The sequence below is a fragment of the Epinephelus lanceolatus genome, chromosome 9, assembly GCF_041903045.1.
Source record: "Epinephelus lanceolatus isolate andai-2023 chromosome 9, ASM4190304v1, whole genome shotgun sequence".
Taxonomy (NCBI): Eukaryota; Metazoa; Chordata; class Actinopteri; order Perciformes; family Serranidae; genus Epinephelus; species Epinephelus lanceolatus.
The window spans coordinates 8,267,084-8,290,416 of record NC_135742.1 but is presented as its reverse complement, the minus strand read 5'-3'; the positions used below and the strand labels follow the sequence as shown (position 1 = coordinate 8,290,416).

General features: G+C 40.4%; 2 protein-coding genes across 2 annotated transcripts; both read left to right on the top strand.

The window, feature by feature from the left end:
• The first annotated feature begins 227 nt into the window (after positions 1-227).
• Positions 228-4,246, top strand: dmrt3a (doublesex and mab-3 related transcription factor 3a). The gene is made up of 2 exons (XM_033618417.2): positions 228-840; positions 2,824-4,246. The coding sequence occupies exons 1-2, from the start codon at positions 441-443 to the stop codon at positions 3,843-3,845; spliced, it is 1,422 nt and encodes a 473-aa protein (XP_033474308.1). The 5' UTR covers positions 228-440; the 3' UTR covers positions 3,846-4,246.
• An 11,758-nt stretch (positions 4,247-16,004) lies between these two features.
• Positions 16,005-21,096, top strand: dmrt2a (doublesex and mab-3 related transcription factor 2a). The gene is made up of 4 exons (XM_033619015.1): positions 16,005-16,176; positions 16,753-17,169; positions 19,137-19,239; positions 19,699-21,096. Exons 2-4 carry the CDS (start codon positions 16,798-16,800, stop codon positions 20,787-20,789), a joined length of 1,566 nt encoding a protein of 521 aa, XP_033474906.1. The 5' UTR covers positions 16,005-16,176; positions 16,753-16,797; the 3' UTR covers positions 20,790-21,096.
• Positions 21,097-23,333: the final 2,237 nt, after the last annotated feature.

Below are 23,333 nucleotides of genomic sequence, written 5' to 3'. Positions count from 1 at the left end.
AAGTCTTAAAAGCTCTAACATGGAGATAATATGTGTTCCCACTGCAGAATGTTTCTCTACAAAGTTATTGTCCCGTTTTTAAGAGGAAACTCTACAAACGTGTGAACCTTACAGGGAAACATTATCTGATCCTCACTGGCAGGTTTTTTTTTTCAGTCCCACTGGGACATTTTTTGCAGCGTGCTTTGACGCGAGTGACAGCGTTTGGTTACTCGTCTCCATAAGTGCGTGTCAGTCCTGATGCATATCTGTGCTGTCAGCCGGGGGAAAGGTGGATCCTCCACTACAAGCCAACACCTCTTCTCCTCATCCTGTCATGCGTGTGGCAGAGCAGTTCCATCCAGCTCCATCTCTCTGCTGCTGCCTCTGACAACAACACTCCCGCCCCGCCTCGCCTCTCCGCAGATGAACTTGCGCGTCCTGGAAAACACGTTGACAGAATGAATGGCTACGGGTCCCCCTACCTGTACATGGGGGCTCCGGTGTCTCAGCCCCGGGCCCCGCTGCAGAGGACCCCCAAGTGCGCGCGGTGCCGGAACCACGGCGTGCTTTCGTGGCTCAAAGGTCACAAGCGCTACTGCCGCTTCAAGGACTGCACCTGCGAGAAGTGCATCCTCATCATCGAGCGGCAGCGCGTCATGGCGGCGCAGGTGGCGCTCCGCAGGCAGCAGGCCAACGAGAGTCTGGAGAGCCTCATCCCGGAGTCGCTGAGAGTGCTGCCCGGCATCGGCATACCCGGGGCCGGCGAGGGGAACCAGGGAGCCCCGCCGAGGACGGAGGAGCTGGAGCTGAGGTGGAGCAGCACGGAGCCGGTGCAGGCCGGAGCACAGACATGCACAGGTGGGAGGAAAAGACGGGAAGAGCTGTGGGAGACAAGTCTGACTTTAACTGTTTAAATTTATCATGAATTATTAATTTTATTCACTGCAATGAAAATGATGTAAAGTGGCAACAGTTAGCAGAAAAAACATAATGACAGAAATAATTTTAAGCTACTTCTACCATTATTACAGGGATGCTACTACTAACAAATAAAAATAAAATTAATCAGACAGCCACATTATCACGGGACTACTTTACCAGTAGGCTACACAGTCTGTCTGTTGTGTGAATTGTTTTTAACATTTCACACAACCCTGCAGGAAAATTATGTCACAAAAATCTCTTAATTCAAAATTTAGAAAATTCAACGCATTCCTTTAATTAATAAATAAATGCAAATAAATAAAAAAAATTTAAAAAAAATGCAGAAAAATACAAACTACCTTAACATGATGTCATTTGTGTATATTTTTAAGTAATATTTTAGCTACATAAAATAAGTCTAAATTTTGCTTTATTTACAAATGACACTTTTTGCTAAAATGAAAAGATTCATTTAAACAAGGTTTAGGGGATTTTTTAAATCACCAAAAACAGATAAGAAATATTAACTGTATTGATTCTCAGGGGAGAAATTCACATTTCACAGCAGCATGAGAGGTTTAGATGTAAGAAAACAGATAAGTGACCATGAAAGAAAATACTGTTTTATTAAATCTATTATTAGGAAGCAAAAAGAGAAAATACAAACGCTACGTTTTTACAGAAATATTTTGAAAAATATCTGAATTATTTTTAGGGATGAGAGGGCTTCATTTGCAAATTTGCAGATGGCTTCGTTTTTATTTATTTTTCTAAATCATGCAGTACAATCAATCAAATGGTGTTTTTTCAAATAAGATCTCTAAAAAATAGATTTTAATCATATTTTATTATTGTGCACTTAAGGAAATATCAATCAAACTGGGGATGGTTTATTTGTTTTAACAAGAGCTTTTATCTGGTTTGCAAATTAACTCCTGGTTCTGGTATTTTTAACTGACTGATATTTTCTTACATATATATTTTAGATTTAGCCTATTTATTTATTTAAAATAGCATTTTCCTTCTTTTTTCTTAAATTTTTATTTTATATGCCTGTAAAAAACCCACACAGTTAATCAGAAAAAAAAATCCTGTTTATTCATTTTATTTTATTTTTTTGCTAATATTTGAGACGTGGTCATTCGAAGGTCCTCAATCTGTTTTTATGTTTATTTTTTATTTTTTAATAACTGTTTTAATTTCAGGAGGGCTATATCACTATTTTCCCCCTTCTGTTTGTTGTTGAGAAAAGTGGCGAATGTTAAGGTTTTTATGAAAAGATAATGTGCTCAGTAAATCCTCCTACATCATCATAATGATAATAATTAATGAATAACTGAATATGTCCCTCAGTGCATCTGGACCTACTTGTTTTCCCACATTCACCTGACCCCTCTTGTTCTGTGAGACTAAAACATTTGGACACAAGCAGCTGACTCCACACCAGCTCCATCTCCACGCTGACACACGGAGCTGAGTGGTTTAAAAGATTACAGTAATCAGCGGCGGACAGCACCGATCGAATGTCATCGCCATATTTCTCGCAGGAGGTCAACTTCAGATGAAATGTTACCGAGCAACAAGCGATCTGTTTACAAAATGTGGTCAAAAGGCATCGACGGTAGATTCCTCACTGACACACAGTCAGCACTTTGTGTTAACAGCTGTGGAGGGGAGAAAGTGAAGCAAAGCCACATCAGCCTTTGTGTTGGAGACAAGCTGGGGAGCGATTGATTGTGTGTTGCGTTTCCTGTTGAGGAGAGCTTTGGAGTCTGCAAGAAGAGAAGTGCAGAAAATACTTGTTTCTTAAATCAGATTAGTGACTAATGTTTGTTTAATACTGTGCATGCCTCTCCTGCAGGCTGACATGTGTGATCACGCCCAGACTTGTTCCCTGACTGCTACCTTGTGTTGCAGAGCCGACAGAGGACGGTGCTGATGAGGGGTCCGGTGGGGAGAACGGGGGCAGCTCCAGTGAGAAGGAGCAGGACCCGGTGAGCTCCCCTGAAGGCTCCAAACCAAACTCCTGCTACACCCCGGAGCCTCCAGAGACGCCCTCCCACCCGGAGGAGAGCCGCTACAGCCTCCCCAAAGCCGGCAGCACTGAGAAGGAGGCCAAAGCGGAGAGTCCTCAGAAGTATCCCGTCAGCCCCGGGGAGCAGAGCGTGCTCATTGAAGGCCTCGCCGGCTCCATCAACCTGCCCTTCAGCCTCCGGGCCAACCGGCCGCCGCTGGAGGTCCTCAAGAAGATCTTTCCCGCTCACAAGCCTCCTGTCCTGGAGCTCATCCTCAGGGGCTGCGGGGGGGATCTGGTGGGGGCCATTGAGGTGCTGCTGTCCAGCCGGAGTCCTGACGGGAGCGCGCACCCGCACGCAGACGCGCACCCAGACGCCCTTTTGCTTCCTTCAAACGGACACCTGTTCGAGCACACGCTGGGCTCCTACCACCCGGTGACCTCCTCCGCCAAGTGGTCGGTGGGCTCCGCTTTCCGCGTCCCCGAGTCCCTTCGGTTCACATCCGACTCCTCATCGGGCGTGGTGTCCACCGGCCCGCTGGGTGTCCCCCTGCAGCACCCGTCCTTCCCGCAGCCCACGCGCTACCCGCTCATGCTGCGCAACTCTCTGACGCGCAGCCAGGCCAGCCCCTTCGTGCACAACGACGTGACTCTGTGGAATACCATGGCCCTGCAGCAGCAGTACCAGCTCCGCTCGGCGGCCCAGTACGTGTCGCCGTTCTCCCCCGCGGCCCCGACCGGCCCCGGTGGCTCCGTGTTCCGCAGCTCCCCCATCCTCCCCTCCAGACCGTCCGAGGAGCAGCGCATCAGCATCCAGGAGGAGAGCTGCACGCTGGGGCCCAAACCCGGCCTGTACTCGCCTGATGAGGAGTACGAAGAGCGCTCCGACTCCGCAGACTCCCGCATCCTGAACTCATCCACCTGAAGAAGCTGCTGATGGACTTAATACAGCAGGGGACACCAAAAAGGTATTATTGTGGACGGACATCCGGTGTGCGTGTGTGTGTGTGTGTGTGTGTGTGTGTGTGTGTGTGTGTGTGTGTGTGTGTGTGTGTGTGTGTAAAGGGGTCTTTTTCCTGTCTTGTTTGAATTGAACTGTGTCAAGCAATCACCCTTTGACAAGGTGACGTTAATCCTCTTAACGTCACCAGCTCGTGCTTTCAAGATGTCACGTGGACACGACCAAAAACGGATGAATGTAACGTTGTTTTCAAAGTCTGTCATCTATTTCCTGCAAGCATGTTTAGTACTGTGAAAAGTTTCGATGTTAAGATCATCAATGCATGTGAAGAGGTATGCCAAATAAATCTGAGTTTCCCAAATGGATCAGTCTGTTGTCTCCTGTGTCACTGACTGTTATTGATTATTTAATTAAAGGTTATGATGATATGTGACGAGAAAATGTCATGTGGTATTAATAAGTCTGTTTTTATTGTTTGGTCTTGTTCAATAATCATTCAGTATTATGTTAAATTCAGCAGGTTTCTCAATACTTTAGTGAAGCATTTGACTCATTTTATACCCTTCATAAGTAAAATCAGACAAGCAGTAATGTAAAGTAATCAAGTACATTTGCTCACGTACTGAAGTACAATCCTGAGGTGCTTGTACTTTGCTTGAGTATTTCCATTTTCTCCTACTTTATACTTCTACTCCACTACGTTTGAGAGATTAAATACTGTACTTTTTACTCCACTACATTTGTCTGACAACTTTGCAGACTCAGATTATTGCTACAAAATACAATTAACAAATAAATTATGATATATTATTACACATTAAGCAGGTTACCAGCTGCAACATTAAATTCTGCCTAATGAGTATTTTTAATTTTGGTACTTAAAGTACATTGTGAGGCCAGTACTTTTACTTAGCGTACAATTTTGAATGCTTCTAACAGTATTAAAGATCTGAATACTTCCACCACTGGAGATGAGTGAGCTGAAACAGTTGCAATGATAGATAAAAAAACTGTACTGTGATATGAAAATTGTTGGTATTCATATTGTGTGATAGAACTTTATTTCTCTTGTGCCAGAGAACGCTTCAAATTACAGCAACCACAGTTTTAATGATTCACAACCAGACAGCCAGTGAGTTCCTGAGGTCAGGGTCAGTCACTGAGCCCAGTTTTATAACAATAGAGTTTTAAATATCTGGCAAAATATACAAATATATAAAATAATAAGAGGTGTTTTCAGGGAGCAGAGGCAAAAACCAGCGCCACAACAAGTACAAGAGTTTCTAAAATGAACTAAATGGTGGATAAAACAGACTGCGCCTGGTAATGAATGTTATACTGAATTTGATATAACAATTAGAAGTAGTATTTATGGTTATTAGCACGGTACTGGGGAAAAAATAAAGCAATCGGATGGAGTATGTCACCCGTGTGTGCACATCTGCTTTCCTTCTCTGCTGTCGGTCAGACTTCTCACACACCTCTATACTTCTATTACTACTACCAATAGTATATTAATGTACAGGGGAAATCTCATACTGTTGCAACCCTAAATCATACAATAATTAGTGTTCTTTCAAGGACTAAATGCCTGAGCAATGTGCAGCATATCACAACTGTAATATTTTACATATGGAGTATCTGACAAAGTGCAGCTCTGACACACACATCTGAACATGCAGGATTTTTTAAAGCCCCAAATATCACCAGAAAACATAAAAGTAAAATCATTATCGTGTGGATAAACCCAAAGGACTGTAGACTGTGGCCTGTATCTCAAAGCTTATATGACTTCTCATTTTCATCAGTTCAGCATTAAGAAGCGTGTATATACGTGGCTGCAGCTCAGTGTTGGGCCATGTTGGTACAAGTATTCACATCCTTTACTAATACCACACTGTAAAATACTCCAGTACAAGTAAAAGTCCTGCAATCATAACCCTTAAGTTAAAGTATCAGCTAAATGTACTTAAAGTACAAAAAGTAAAAGTAATTGTGCAGTAAAAAGTTCCCTGTCAGTGTTTCACTATTATACATGATGTTTTGGATTAATATTACTCCTCTATACACTGCTGTGTAGTTTAATCCACAGCGATGTATCATATTCTATAAGATCATTGTATGTTTGTAGCGTCACTGTCCTGTGAGAACTACAAATCTCTAAAACCTTAGCTTTTCATGGTGTCAGGAAAAACAGCCCTGTTCTCAGCTTTGTGATGATACTTTGTCCAGTTGATCCAAGAGAGTTTTTAAAGAGTTTATTTAGAGTTAGGAGGATTTTCCCAGCACATAAAGGAACACTTCACCCTTCAGTTTATAAGAAATGTATACATTTACAATCACCAAATTTGGATCATTTTCTCTGGACAGACGGGGATGAAAACTGTAATCTGAAAAGTACCTAAAGCTGTCAGATAATTGTGAGGTAAAGAGTGTTGTATAAAGTGGCATAAAATAGAAATCTAATTTGTACAGCCCTTGAGTAAACGTGCTTAGATTCAACCACTGATTTGCAGTAATGTATGTGTGTAATATAGAAAACTACATTATATAAATAAATAGTATTGACACTTGTGTTATAGTGTTCAGAGTCTGACGTTACCTGTGCAGGTGTCGTTGTTTAAAACAATTTAAGAAATGAAAAACGTTTGAATGAAGGTCATTTTGATGTTTTAAAATCAGACTCCACGTGAGATGAGCTTACAGGCAGAGCATCTTTCTATTGGACCCGTCTGGCAATCTTATTGGCTCGTCTGAGTTGCTATTGTTGCTCACAAGAGGTTTGTAATTAAGCTGCAGTGTTGAGTCACTGGTTGGTTTCTTTAGGAGTCACTCCTGACACAAGTAGATACAAGAATCTGAATTTTACTTGTAAATTAGCAGCTGGAGACTGCTTCGATGAAGTAATGAGATCTTTAACTTCAGTAAAACTAGCAATAGCACAGTGTAAAGATACTTTGTCACAAGAAAAAAATATCTTTTTGTGTTTCTTATTGCTACAGTATGTTGGGTATAATGTTGACTTGTCTATGCACTATGCTGTATGTTGTATTTCTCTGGCTGCAGCATGGGTGCAGGGCCCAAGGCAAATTTCAGACTCTATGTGACAGTAGAGTTAATCTTGATCTTCATCTTCATCTTGCTGTTAACCACTACAAGTCAAGCTGTGTGTGCGAGAGAGAAAGAGACTAACTTTAAAGTAATCTTAAACATACAACAACACTATAATTTATCAATAAAAACAATCTCCATTTGACAAATGAAGACCTGAAGAAACAAAATTATTTCCTCATGTTTCTTCTTGACCGTCTCCTTTGGTTTAAACCTGTCAAATGCTGCCATCTAGTGGTGAAATCTCATGACTGAACATACACACTGGAAACTTAGAGCAGAATATATACAGAGATAAAGCTTATAAATACATTGGAAATAAAATAAAGAAATAATATGTTGTCATTAGTGAAATATTTTGTTATTTCAACAGTGGTGTAAGGTAGTTAGGCCCCAGTGCACACTATTATGAAGGACCCCAGTGCACTCTGGGTACTAGTTATGAAGTTAGTGCTGTTAGCTTAAGTTAGCACTTTTGGTGTACAAATCAGCAGTCTAATCTGTCTAGTCTGATATTTCCCTATGCGACCCTCAATCATATGCTGACTCTCTAAATTGGCACTCAGTCATCCGCACTTTGAGCACCCGGAGTATAAACATGCAGACTGTTTTTTTTTTTTTTTTTTCATAGAATTAGATAAGATTATCGCTCTCCAGTACTCATTGTAAATATAACACTGGAGCTAGCAGTTAGCATAGCTTAGCTTAGCATAAAGCAGTGGGGTGATTACATGGGCCCCTGTTGTACCCTGGTTACTAGTTATGAAGCACACACACACACACACACAGTTTTAGATTTTGCACCTAAACTAGCTGCTGTAAATCATATCATCTCATTACATGATTAAACAGAGACTTGATACTGAACATCAACTTACATACTGCCCAGCAATCATCATAACATATCTGTATATGACAAGAACTACAAAAGAAAGTAGGAAATTATTGGTTTATCTAAATTTTTTTTTTTTATATAGTTTATGTAGAATGAGCAGATACCTTTGTTACAGACTGATACTATTTTACAAAGACAGAAAACCATGATGGAAATGGTTTTGCCTTTTGAAGATTTAACATGAGTTCTTCTTTGACCAGGTGCATATTTTCAGGTGGCAATAAGGCCCCTCCTCCCCACGGGCCCCAGTGAAACTGCACCCCCTGCACTGTCTATATTTACACCCCTGTATGTCAAACAAAATTAATATCAAATCAGGTTAGTCAGAGCAGTCATACGAGGAAAGAAAAACAGACATTTTTAGGACTGATGTTGTTGCATTTTTATGATTGATAAAGGGAGTTTTTATCAAATTTTTCTCAACGTCTCCACAGCTTTTAATCCTGATCTTTGCTTAAAGGTATTTTAGCAGTTGTTCTTAAGGGTGGAAAGATTATTTATTTCATCACTGTCTCTACAGCTTTACCAAACCAGTCCAAAAAAGACAACCACACTGTGTGTTTCTAAGTCACTTTGAGAATATGATTTCTAATCTTTTCTTCTATTGAGGCTGCTTTCATCACTGGAAGTTGCTGCAGTCTGCCGCCTAGTGGGCAAAATGGGTATTTTTACTACTACCATCTTCAGGCCTGCAGGATACTACACAATACTGCTCCTATTGACTTTATTAGGCACTGGTTTTTGCTTCTGCTCCTTGGAAACACTTCTATCTTGTATAAGTGTGTGACCCTGACCGAGGGAACCCACTGGTTGTTACTGATTGTGAATCGTTGAAACTGTGGTTACCATACTTAGTGTTACTGTAATTTGAAGCATTCTCTGGCACAAGAATTTCCTTCGGGATATTTAATGACAACATGCATGTACTGGCAGCAGATGCAGCTTCATCAAATACAGCAGGGAGAAGTCATGCACCACACATCATCAGACATAAGTTTATAAACAGAAAACAAGTCTAAACTGTTTATTCATCATGTTTTTATAAGATTTATTTATTGCATGCCTACATCTTATCAAAACTATATAACTTGAATGATAATATTTAAGAGTTTATAAGGTGAAACCTAAAGTAATGTTTTCCTAAAAGCATATTTATTTGTTTTTTTGCTTATATTGCCCTCAGGTAAGACGTTACTGATAATGACTCACATTCTTATTTACCGCAGTGTAAACAGGAAGCAGAATAAGTACTAATGTGAGGTACTTATACTTTACTTTACCTTCTTTTAATGCTGTTTCACACTTATACTCAATGATGTTTCAGAGGGAAATATTCTATTAGGGCACTTTTTACTACACTACAACTATTTTACAAATTAAGAAACATGTGAAGTGTTTAGCTGATTTACAGAAAATTAACTTGCAACTATTTTGACTGTTAAAGTCATTTTCCATGTAAAAACTTAATGTTTGCACTTTTACAAATGTAAATGTCTTGTGATTACTTAGATCATTTGTATTTAGTGTTGTTTTAATAATTTTAGAGTTAGCTGGACAGAGCAAACACTGTGAAAGTGTCACTATTTTCAATTGTTTTCAAACCAAAAAATGAATCGATCAGCAGATTCATCCATCATAAAAATAACCATAAGTATAAATAGTATTGGGTATCTTGGATACTTTAAGCACATTTTCCTGATTATATTTACATATTTAAGTGACATTTTCAGTGCAGGATGGAGTAATATTACAGTGTGGTATCAGTACTTTTACTTAAGTTAAGAGTCTGAATACTTCCTCTGCAGCTGAAGGACATGTCCTCCTGTTTGTTGCACAGTTTTCCAGGAGAGGTCGAGGTGTCAGACAGAGACAAATGTCGTCCCGCCTGGTTTTGTATTCAGCCGCATGTGTTGTCGGTCCATCAGAGGCTAATTAACATAACAGGATCCCCAGTGATCCCAGTGATCCCAGTCTGCTCTTCTGTCTATACACAGCTCCTGTTACACTTTACGGCCTGCACAGCGGGACACTTCCAACAAGATGCTGTTGTTTCAATCAGCCCCAAAGGTAAACTGGACAGCGTGTGAGAAAGTGTCATTATGTGTCTGTGTCTTTCTGCAGGTCGAGCCCATTAAAAAGGATCAGCATCAGTTAAAGCCTGTGTACTGACTCATGTCCAGAGGCAGCACCCTAAATAAACATGTACATAAAGAGCTACTTCTTTTTGAACAGATATTCCCTTGTTTTAGAAAAACAAACATTGGAGCGAGGCCTACAAGACAAACAACATATTACAGTGGCTCCTTTAGGGACACAAACAACACCTCAAGGTGACAATAGATTCCCCAAAATGTTCTGATACTGAAGAGACAGATTTAAAACCAGGGTTTGCAACATTTTTTTGAGCAAATAAAAAAATTGAAAAGTTTTTATTATTTCATATTTGTACATTAACATGTCTGAGGTCTCTTCAAACATCTGTGCAAACTCCTACATTACAAGGACCCTTGAAATTCCTTCAGTAACACCTAGAACCCTTTGATGGATCCCTGGAAAGTACTGCAGTAGCCCCACATCCCTGCAGAAAAAAAGGCATTGAAATTACTTCAGTAGCACCTTGAATCCTTTCAAGGATTCAAAAACCCCTGCACTGGCCCAGGAAACCGTTTTACTAAAAACTGAATCTATTCAAGGATCCATAAAACACCCCATGGTAAAGCCTGGAATATGTTGAAGATTTCCTGAAAACTCCTCAAGGATCCCTGGAACCCCTGTAAAAATGCCTGGAATCCCTTTAAGGGTCCTTCACTGGAACTTGAACACCCTTAAGGATTATTGAAACCTCCTCAGACCCCTGCAACAACCCCTGAAATTCTTTCAGTAATACCTAGAAGCCCTTCAAGGATCCCTGGAAACTCCTCAAGGATCTCCATACCTTTACAAAGACCTGAAACCTGTTCAGTAATTCCTGGAATCCATTAAAGGACCCGCGGGCACCTGGCAAGGATTCCTGGATCCCCTCAGAGACCCTTGAAACTCACTAAGTAATGCCTGAAATCTCTTGGGATCCCTGGATCTCCTTTGAGGATTCTGAAACCTATTCAAGGACCCTGAAAACTTCTAAAAGGTCACTGAGACCCTTTTAGTAATGCCTGGAACCAATCCAAGGGTATCTGGGAACCCGTGAAGAACCCCCAGATCTCTGTAAAGACTCTGAAAGTCTGTGCCTGGAATCCGTTTAAGGATTCACGAGACCTCCACATGGACTCCTTAGAGATTTCCAGACCCCCACATGGAGCTAACTTTTTTTTAGGAATAAATAGACTCTCTTCAAGGAAAATGCAAGGTGTTGTTTTTAGAATTTCAGGGCCTGTTGCAGGGGTCTTGGGTACTTTCAGGAGTTTTAAGGGTCCTTTATGGGGGTTTGAGGAAGCTCTACTTCTGGTCTTTGAAGAGTCAAGGGATCCCAGGCATTTTACAGGGATTCCAGTGATCTTTTCAGGGGTCTTTGGATGTTTTAGAAGTTTTCAGAGTCCTTGGAGAGATTTCAGAATCACTACATGAGATCCAGGGATCATTGGAAGGGTCCTGGGGTCCTTGAATAGATTCCAGGCAATACTGAGAGCGTTTCAGGCCTTTAGCAGAGTTATGGGGATTCTTGAAGAGCTCCTGGAGTACTTGAAGGGGTTCCAGGCATTAATTTCAGGGTCTCTTGAGGATTCTGTGGATCTCTCAGGAGTTTGCAGTGATTCTTGAATAAATTCCAGGAGTATGGGGAGTCACTGAAGGGGCACACAAGGAGCTACCTTGAAAGGATTCCAGGTAATACTGAATGAAGTCCCTTTGAGCCTCTTCTAGACACTCCGGGACACAGGCCTAACCCTGGATGTCTTTACAGCATGCATGAGGCTCTTTCAAGCGACCCTGCAAGATCCAAAAGATTCCTGGAACCCCATTCAAGGACCTCTGGAGGCCCCCGCCCCACACAGCCATAATGAGCCCGCGGACACAGACAACACGTTTCACCTGGAGGGTCCAGCTCGGTGCGGATCCTCCTGTCCGACCGTCCTGCAGCTCCCGACATCAAAGCATTCCTGGTGTGGAAGCTGCACCCCGGGGTGGCCGCTCGTAACCTCCGTAATAAATTAAGACGAAGTGGCAAATAAAGCTGCACCTGCAGGCCTGACGTCTTCACCTCCGACACATGGAGGAGCCGTTAGGAGGCACTGACCTCAGCTGGAGAAAAAATTACATCAAATCAACCACTTTCAGAAGACGCAATGTTTTTTCTACATTTAATTACAGACTTGAAAACGTGTTTTTCTACAACTCTACGGCCACAATGATTTTCTGACAGGATAATAAATTAAATTTGAATTTAAAATAGTGAAGCAATTAAAGATACAAAGCCATGACGTATGAAAATAATTCATGAAATAACAGTAAACAGATTCCTGAACAAATACAAGCCTGGCAGATATAAACCATTTTTAATAAAACATAATAATGTTATAATTAGGCTATTAATAATTCCATTATTGACAGTATAAAAACGATTACAGTAAAATAAATAAATAAAAAATAACTAGATTTTTTAGCAGGATACCAGCTATGAAAATGCATTTTCAGTGTTTTATATAGGCTACAAAATACGTATAAAAAAGTTTAATAGCTGAAATTAAGAAAATAATAGAAACGATTTAATTTTAAAATGCCACTATAGGCCTCTTGTAGTTAAATATTGCTTTAGTTTTTTGTTTAATTTAATTTAATTCAATTTTATTTTATTTTGTTTTATTTCATTGTATTTTTTATTTTATTATTGTTTTTTTTTTTTTTTTTTGAAGCTGTGAAACTATTTCCGGGCCAAACACGACACCCTACCATTTATTCTGAATACACTACACAGTGTATTGTCCCTTTTTTAAAACGTCGCTCGGTTCGTTAATTTCACATCACAAGTCCCTAAACGGACACAAGGTTTGAGTCAACATTATTTTCCACGTTGCAGAAGCCCGCGTGGATGTCTGCATTGTCCCGTTGTCAGTTCCCATGGAAGTCAGTTGGCGCTGAGTAAATGTTAAGATGTCTCTTTTTTGTTTTTGACTCAGGCTCTCAGTCAACAAGCTGCAAACAAAGAGCCAAACATAGAAAGTTGTGCACATTCAGGAGTCACCGGTCACACACCCAAAATGAGGTATGTGACGTACTGTACACGAATTTAACCCGATTTATTCTTTTAAATTATTATTCTGATAAAGGTAATACAGTAAGTAATAAAGGCTGTGCAATGTACGTTCAAGTTTTGCAAAAATAAAGGTTTTAAAAGCAGGTGTGTGCTTTTATTCTTAGAGGGATTAAATGTCCTGATTTTTGTATCGGTTTTAAATTAAAACGTAAAATGTTTCTTATATTTCTAAGGGTTTGACTTAAGGGTCACTGTGTGATATAAGAGTTAAGGGTTTTTTCAGGGGTTAAGAATTAAGAGAAAACTTGCCTTTAGTGTTGAGATCAATTAAAGGTTGAGGCAGCATATTTAAGGTGTGTGTGTGTGTGTGTGTGTGTGTGTGTGTGTGTGTGTGTGTGTGTGTGTGTGTGTGTGTGTGTGACTGTGCATGCTGACATGGTGTTTTTGAGTCAGGTGTGATTGTTGTGAAAACACTGTAATCATCCTGAGTGGGCTCTGGCAGCAGCACAGACTGTAACAAGCTGCAGGACACATTTATCACCTGTCTATCTGCTCTGTGGCAGCACGGCCATTTAATCTGTCATCTGTGTAAACATGATATACTGACAGAGATCAGACACTTTGTGCAGGATGCAGTGTATATAATGTCATCACTGAGATCTATAGTATGTTCTTGATGTGTGTGGTTAAAACCTTAATAACAGGCTGTGTTTCAACAGATCTGCACTGCATGGGATATTCTTACGTTATTGCTATACAGATTTTAACCTGCTATTGGCATCTCTGTAAAAAGGATTTCTGGATTATTTCCAAGATGATAAGAGCTAAAAATTAAATATGTTGAATTGCAAAAGAGCCTATATGAAAATAACTGATCTGAAAAGGGGACTGCGTGTGTTTTTTATCCTTCAACAGGAGGTCCGGGGCCCATCAGGGGGCCACCAGAATATTGTTTGAAATGTTTGTTTTTCCTTTAAAAAATCAAAATGTGTCTGAAAATACACATTAACACAAAGCCACACAAACATTTTGCCCTTTGCAACAGGTTGAAGTTGATATGGCCTGTCGTTGTTATTAAAACATGGAAAATATAACATAGTGTACATAAATATTACACTGAAAAAACCAAATCCTTCCTAGCTAGTGTCAAATCTAGTGCCTGTGTGTTTAAGATTTGGTTTGACCAAAAAACCACATCTTATGCCCTCTGACTGACACAAAACTGATGTTTATGGTGCAAGAAAGGACCGTTAACAGAAATAAATGGAACAACCTCCATCCACTCAGTTCAATAGAGGGTCTCTGCTCCAGATCTCTCAGCTGATGGGTCCTTGGACTGAAAAGTGTTAAAGACATCTGAATTAGAAGATTATTTGTGGCCTAATTTACCTGTTCAGAGTAGTTTCACGTCTTTAACACACAACAGAAATCTATGGGCTAAATTAGCAGACACTGAAATTTTATGGATGAATAGATTTCACATCAGCAAATGCCAAAGTGGTGATATCAGTTATTTGAAGTTAACGTTTCTCTTTATTTTGACAACCTAATGATTATCAGGCTGTTTGTCACCTCTCATTACATAAGGTGTCTTCTCACCTAATCAGAAAAGTAATATGTCAGGACAGGGGTCGACCGGAGGAGTCATTTTAGTCCAAAAAAATTTTAATCTGTATGGAGCTGCAAAATATATTTGAGCCTTACAATAAAGGTAACTCAGCCTTATTAAGTCTAAACCCAGCTGGCACATGATCGACCTTCAACCATGAAATGTGGTTGAAATTATGTCACAATGTTTAATCCTGATGGTTGTAAAATGGTTAACAAAACTCTCATAAATCAACATTTAAATTTCAGATTGATCCATTTCAACACTGAAACAATTTTAAAACAACATCTAAAGTTTGTGAAACAACACTGACACAACATTTTGAAATCAACGTTGATTCATCTTTCAGAATCAAAACATGATTCAACAGTGATTCAGCCACGGTGTATGACGTTGATTCAACAATGCCAGCTTATCAACATTACTAATAGGTCTAATTATCAGTATGTTAGCATAAGGTGGCTACTCTGCAGTGTTTATGAATACCTTGCAGTGAAAGTAAACAAACCTGTCAATGTGCTAGGCTATTAAAGTCAATATTTTCCTCCAAGAGTTTTTTCTGTCTGGATCTGGACTCCACAGCTAGCTTCACGAGGGAGACTGAGGACAATCATCGCTATTGATGTTTGGCAAAATTTAGAGAAAAGGTGCAGGCCGTAGACTTGACAGGTTGTTAAAACATTTGTTGAATTTGTCGTAGGCCTTTGGGTTACACATTTTTACAGTTGGGTGATGTAAGAATCCCTGCAGGCCTACAACGTTGATAAATGAAAATTTAAAATGCTCACAAATAACCGTGATTAATTTCCATGTAGCCTCATTTCTGGTTGAAGTCACAGGAAGCCATAGGAGAGGGGTGAAAGAGCTGCATATGCTGAATTAGGAAAATTAAATCTTCTCCCAGGCAATAAATAAAAAAGTTAGACATCTTAACATCTGTAAAAAAAAAGACAAAGAAACCATTAAGGGCACAAGCTAGCTTTGTTTTTGATAATTAGCTGTGGCAATACAAAAACAGTGTTTTATAAGGGAAATGTTTTTTTTTAAATCAATACTACACAGAGGCACTAAAAACTATTTATTTTTATTTAATTTTTAAAACTTATTTAACTTTATAAACATGAAAATCGTGTTAAATTACTCCAGAGTAAACTCTGCTGTGACAAATGAATGCTTACTGTTAACCCTCCTCCCCGCCCGGATAACTGCTCGTAATCCGATTGGTCGCCGCGTGTTTGCGAGCAGCCAATCAGAGGGCAGAGAGCGCAGACTGCAGCGGTTCATAGGAGCGGCGCTCTGAATGTTTCCTTCAGAGGAGACTTGGCTGCGTGAAGACACTGACACTCATTCACACACTCAATTAACAGCTAATTACAAGCCTGGACTGTGTGTGTGTGTGTGTGTGTGTGTGTGTGTGTGCGATTCATCACAGTGCTGAGAGACGTCACACGCTGCTGCAAGGACCCTGGACTTTGACCATCAACCTCTGGAGGTAAAATGGACTCTTATGATTGCATGTTAATTTAGTAAGCCAAGTACTGAGGATTAATATGATTTTATGAGATTTGTTGCACACAGACCAAAGTGTGGTTTGACTGTTAATGGATTCATTCTATGCTTCCAATAATAGATTTTCATATTTGCTTTCTGACATGTGTAGGCTGCAAATTAAATATGCTTTTCTAGTTCTATCTTCTGCAAAATCGTAAACAAAGTGCAAACTGTCCACAGTACTCATAATATACTGATGGATGTTTTTCTGCTGTGCACTTTCTAGATTTTAAGGAATATTTTTCCAACATATTTTTGCAAATCAATTAGGAAAATTAGTTCCCCCCCCCCCCCCCAAATCTTTTAATTTATTTTGTGCATGGTTTAGTTAATATTTTAAAAACAAATTATAGCCTACTGCTCATAGGTTGATTAAACAATCAGGAAAATAATTCAAGCTCAGTTATTTTAGATTTATGGAATAATTTTGCTTCCACGTGAGATGATGTGTATTTATTATAATTTATTCAAGTGCAATAAAACGCCCATAATAATAGTCATATTTATTTGTCTCCAGACATAATCTGGGTGCACAGACAGCCGGCGGAGGACTCGGACAAACATGTCAGACAACGCCGGTTGCGAGTTCGAGATCGACGTGGAGAGCCTGGAGACGGAGAGCGACGACCTGGCGGACCCCTCCAGCCGCCCGGGCTCGGCGCCGCTCGGCCACGCCGCCTCCGAGGACGACGGAGACGGCAGCAAGGGCGACGACAAGCCGGGCCCCAGCGGCATGTGTCCCGGGGACCAGAGGAAGCTGAGCCGGACGCCGAAGTGCGCGCGCTGCCGCAACCACGGCGTGGTATCCTGCCTGAAGGGACACAAGCGCTTCTGCCGCTGGAGGGACTGCCAGTGCGCCAACTGCCTGCTGGTGGTGGAGAGGCAGCGGGTGATGGCGGCGCAGGTGGCCCTGAGGAGGCAGCAGGCTACGGAGGTAGGCCCGGAGTGTGTGTGGATGAATGTGCATGGATTTCAATGCTGTGATTAAAGACTGGAACCTTCGCTTTAAAGCTGTGATGCGTTCAAGTGCTTTTATTCAGCAGCACTTAATTAAAAAAAATAAGACCACACAATATGTTATTTTAAGTTATTTCACTTTATTTCATAACAGCACTCATCAGTAACCTAATGCTGTTAGTATTAATGATATTAAACACACAGAATGAACAATTGAATCCGAAGAAGCCTTCAGGTTTAGTCCCTCTGCGTTTTTCTGCTGTGAGGATTTCCAGGAAATGTTGTTCCTGCTTCTCACAGCCTGAGTCAGGAGCACTTCTCACCACTGCTTTATTTACTTTGTGAATCCAGTGGCTCAGTCACTGCTGTCCACACACACTGCATCACAGGCTTCTTCAGGGGAAATCAATGTTAAACATGCAAACATGTCTTTAAAATTTAACACACATCATCATCAAATGTCACAACAATATTTGTATCATTATGAGCAGTGGTTATAGATTGCACGCTCTCCACCGTCTGATTTATAGTGTTCACTTACACATTATTTATACATGGCCAGCTCATGATTATGGCATTTTGACTTGGAGATTTAGACGCTCTGATTACTGACCTGTGACCTTTGAATGGTTAAGAAAGTGTGACTTCATTTAAGCTTCAAACAGTCCTCATACTTTACCTAATTAATCTTTATATTACAGTCAGATATGAAGTCTTTATTTGCTCTTTTTTATTGATTTGAGCTGCAGTGCTGACTATGACAGGCATAAAAAGGTGAACAAGTTTGTCTGTGCTGATATATCAGTAGTAACACACTCCAGGTAAAAGAAATCAGGCGTTACCGTCAAGCACCGCTGAGTTATATAAGTGCACATAAATTAACAAACAAAAAATCACAGCTGGGAAGAAGTTCTCTGTGACACATGCTGCATGGCTTCAGTTGTAGTACAACATAATTTTAATTCTCTTCTTTCAGACAACACAGAGTTACCGTCTTTATTTTTCAAAGTCAAACATTAGCTGCTAAAAAAAAAAACGATTTAAACATGACTTTCCAATTTTAGATATAGATTCAGGTTTGAAGATTGAGCATGTATTGGATCAGATTCATGCTCAGGATTTAATGTAGCTCTTTAATATGCATTACCTTAACTCTTTGTTTGACTAAATGAACATGGATGTCAATCAGTGGTGCTCAAAGTGACGTGTCAGGATCCCTGAGGGGTTCCTAATGTTGTCCCAGCAAATAAACAGTCATCATTTAATATCAATTAAAACGTATTTACACAGTTTAATCAGAGAATGTAAAAACAAATGTTCTCTCGCTGCCTATCCCGACAATTATACATTTCCATCTTTGCTTGTAAACAAATACAAATCCCTTTATGATGTCCTTAAACACCATATATATGTGTGTGTGTGTGTGTGTTTGTGTGTTTTGACTGTGGTGGTGACATTCAAATATTTGAGAATGTCTGCGGTGAAATAATGAACCACGTCAGCTGTGGTATTTTAAAGATGATACCAGATGGGAGTTTTTATGTTTGAGTGTGTGTGCGTGCATGTGTGTGAACGCTGAATGCATAACTTTTATTACACGGTCCAAAACTGCAGTTTGTAGCAATGCAATCAGGTTTAGTTGTAAATTTATCTCATTTTAAAATGGCACAAAGCAATGCATGTAACATAATGTTTATCTTTAACTTAAAGGTAACTGATAGGCCACATCTTATGTTCAGTTTCTCAACATGCTGATCCTGCTTTAACATATTTAAAGGCAGCTAATCAGTATCGTGACTCATATTTTAAGAACTTGACTATGAAGGAGTTGGATTATATTATCCGAACACATGTGACTTTAGCTGTGACAAATCAGGCATTTTAGAGGATTAAGAAAAACCTCCTGACAGCACGTCTTCATTTTTTATTTTCTCTATTCATCAGGATAAGAAAGGAATATCTGGGAAACAAATTCCAGCAGAGAGGAGGACGATATATCAGCGACACATCCGACCGTCGACCATGCTCGCCAAAAGCATCCTCGAAGGTAACAAGGCAGCAAACCTGACAAATAGACACATGTTTTATTTCTTTGTATTAGATGTTTCTGATCTTTTCCTGTGTCTCTTGGCTCGTCCTCTGTCCCTGTTTAACTCGGATACAACTTGTGTTTCTCCTCTAGCTTGTCTTGGATTTCTGTCTTTTTCCACTAACAGCACAACAGTGATCAGGACTTGTTAACCTCTGTAAGCAGTGACTTGATAAACCTTTTTGGCATGCAATAAGTTTACTATAATTCACATCTCTGACACTCACAACATGCAAATATGATTAAATTGCTGAGCATGATTTATATTTTCTTCAAGCCACACTAAAATTCCTCTTTGTTGCAGTTTTGCATGTTTGTGAGTGAGAACATTTCTGCAGCATGCTCGACATCAGCTTTAATCCAAAACACATTGACAGTCATAAACTTTGAATTAACTGTGGGTTCCTCTGATGACAGGATACCGTCCGGTGCAGTCTGATCCATTCCTGGCGGCCAACCCGTCTCTTCCCCCACCGCTGAGCGATCGCATGAGGAAGAGAAGGGCCTTCGCCGACAAGGAGCTGGAAACCATCATGCTGGAGCGGGAGTACAAAGAACGAGAGCTGCTGGAGAACAGCCAGGCGGCCTCGCTCATCTTCCCCAACAGTATGGCCCACCACGCTGCAGAGTACAACTACAAGACGGCCTACTCACCAGCAGGTCAGGTCGAGCCGCAGCACAAAGAGCTGTGCAACTTCCTCGGCCCGAACTGCCTGGATCTGTCCATGCAGTACCCCGCTGCCTCGGCCAATGTTGAGCTAATCTCCTCCAATGTTAGCGTGGCCACCACCTACCGCCACTACCCGCTGCAGCCATCACGAGGAGGCTTCATGATGTGGCCCCGCGGTGCAGCCAACCTGGGTGACGCCCTGCTCTATCAGCAGTGCCTGTTCAACGCCACGGCGGTGCAAAACATGAAGCCAGGTGCTGTGTGGGAGCCGAAGGTGATGCCTGCTGAGAGCCAGCCGCCAGAGCAGGAGGCTGCGGCTGCTCTCGCTGCCAAACTGGAGGGATCCCGAGCAGCTGCACTGCAGGATTCATCAGACCCTCAACGGGCTGATCCCAAACCTCCCGCTGTCACCCAGGGGGGGCAGAGGGAGTGCTCAGCATTCTCTCCACCCAAGAGAAGCTTTGGACAATCCTTCCCCAACAACTCTCATTCCCAAAACTCCAGCCAAGTCCTGAACAAGCTGAGCAAGGACAGCACTAAGCTTTCCATGAAACTCAACTCCTTTCACTCCCTCATCCAGCACTCGCTGAGTGAGAAAACCAGCGGAGGGGCAGGGCTGGAGCTCGGAGCTCCGTACTGCAAAGAGCTCTTAGAGGAGGCCGCCCGAAAGTTCAGGGAGGGCTCCGCCAAAGACATTCAGGCCGTGAAAATCACCGACAGGTACGGCAAAGACTTTCTGTCCAAGCCTGTGGGGACCAAGATGGCGTCCAGTGAGTCTTTGTCCTTCTCTGTGGAGGCCATACTGAAGAGACCTGCCATGAGTCGAGCATTCCATTAATTTCCATTAAGTGTCTTTTCTTGCACTATAAACATCAGGTTTGTCTCAGTCAGAAGGCATCTCATCTCAAGTTGTGGTTTTGGGCTCAAACTAAATCTTAAACACACAGGCACTGCGTTAGACACCAGCTAGAAAGGATTTGTTTTTTCCCGATGTAATATTTATGTACAGTATATTATATTTTCCATGTGCATGTTTTATTATTAACGTTATTGTGTAGAGTATTTAAACATTATCCCGATGTTTTCCTCATGTCAATAAACTTTAAAAGACTGAACTCTTTCCATAAAAAGTCTTGCATTTCATTTAATGCTCCAGTTATGACATGTTTAACTGTGAACAGGTTTTTGTTTGGGTCAGAAGTTAGTCTGCAGCCACTAAACAGGACAACAAACAGGACACAAAGGACTAATAAAAAAATGACTTATCTTACACAAACAAAACCATCAGGTAGACAGTAATTTATTTTTTAATTTCTCTGGGAGTTTTGTAAAATAAAAATAGGTGCTATAAACAGTCTGACGGCAATTTTCTATCATTTATTATTTGAAAAAAATGCAATTTTTTTTATCTTATTTTGACATCTTGAATTTTGTGAATAGTGAGATTTTCAAAATAAGTGCGTATATTCAGATTGCATGTGTGTGTTGTTGGAACAGTGCCAGTTTTCACTAACTTAAATCCTAAAACAGCGGACGCATTACCACCTCTTGAGCACTGGGCATTTTGAATAACTAGAAATAAATTTAAGAAGTGAATTTATACTATAAAATACAAGTAAAATGTTTTTTTATTTTTTTTATTTTTTATTTTTTTTATTTTTTTTTATATTTGATGCCACAAGTCCTTCAGAGATAGCTCTAAATATTTTTTATTTTCTGTTTTTATTTTGGATCTCATTTAACTGTAATTTTATGTTAAATCCTAAAATATTTTTTATAAAATAAAGCAGAAAATCTTGTCAAAATGGTAAAATTCAACAAAATAAGAGCACTTGAGTTGTATTTCAATGAAATTATACAGATGTGGATTTTATTTCAGATTAATCCCAAGTCATTTGGACATTAAATTAAGTCACAATATCTTGATATTAACGGAACAATAAAACACAAAGGTGTTTTGACAGCAAATATTTAACTTTGTGTAACAACGCTGTAAACCCAGCCTCATTGAGACTCATTAAAGGATTATAAGCGGATTGTTTTATCACATTGCATATCTGCATAAGCACAAATCACACAACCAAAACACATAAATGAAGTGTGGACGTGGACTAACTGTTCTGCAGAGAGGTTTGAAACATGATATCAGCCCATAAATCTGTGAGCAGCATCATCTCATCCGTTCAAGATGCATTTCTCCACTCATTCCTTTCCAGTTACGGACTCTCAGTGTGTGTGTGTGTGTGTGTGTGTGTGTGTGCGTGTGTGTGCGTGTGTGTGCGTGTGTGTGTGTGTGTGAGTGAGTGTGCGTCCACGCTGAAAGACAGCTTCAAACATGGGTTTCACATGAGCTGCAGAACACTGATCCGTGCAATAATGAACAAGACGAGAGGTGAAAGAAAAAAAAGTCACTAATCTCTCCTTTCTGGCACAAACATCCACATTTCATCGACAGGAGTCTGAAGCCAAACCACTTTAAAGCTCTATTTTCTTATCACTTTACTTTTTTTTTTCTTCCTCGGCTGTTAAGCCCACTGAGAAATCTCGTGTCAGGAGGAGATTGTGGATGTGTGATGGGTTCAAAGAGAGTCCTGCTGCTGCTGCTGCTGTAATTGGATTTGGGCTGACGATGACATTTTGTGTCACCACAGAGAGCTGACATCATTTTAAGCCTTTGTTGATTCTTTTTTACTGTGTGTGTGTGTGTGTGTGTGTGTGAGAGAGAGAGAGAAAGAGAGACACAGACAGTGCATTCATGGTTGTTTTGATATCAGACTAAAAACACTAAAGAAAAAACACATTCCCATTATAAATTGGTCGTCTTCACTTTTTTAATCAGAATTTTTCCATTTTGTTTATTGTGATTTTTCTGTTGTTTCTACTGGTTTACCTTTTTTGGAAATACACAATAAAATGTGTGCCTTTTTTAATGTGTGTGTGTGTGTGTGTGTGTGGTGTGCGTGCATGAAAGAATACAGTTCTTAAGGAGAGACAACAAAATTCGTTGTATGCTACCTGCAATGACAATAAAGACATTCTTATTCTAATATATTTACGGTCCCCTGAATGTCCAAATGGTACTTTCCAACAGAGATCCGAACTCATGAACAGTCCAGTTTGAGCCAGAGTGCACTCTGGCAGTCAGACCCTAGGGCTAGCTTTTCCCCTCTGTTTCCTGTCTGTATGCTAGGCTAAGCTAACTGTTGAAAACTCAGAACAATATGTGAAGTGAACCGAGGGTTAAATCTGTTTTTGTTAAAACTTTGATGCTGTTTATGGTATGGAAAGTCCATGACCAAATGTCGATATGTGATGAGGTCGGAGTGAGAATGTGTTGTTTTTTCTGGTGTGTTAAGTTTGATGTCACGAATGGTTTGTAAAC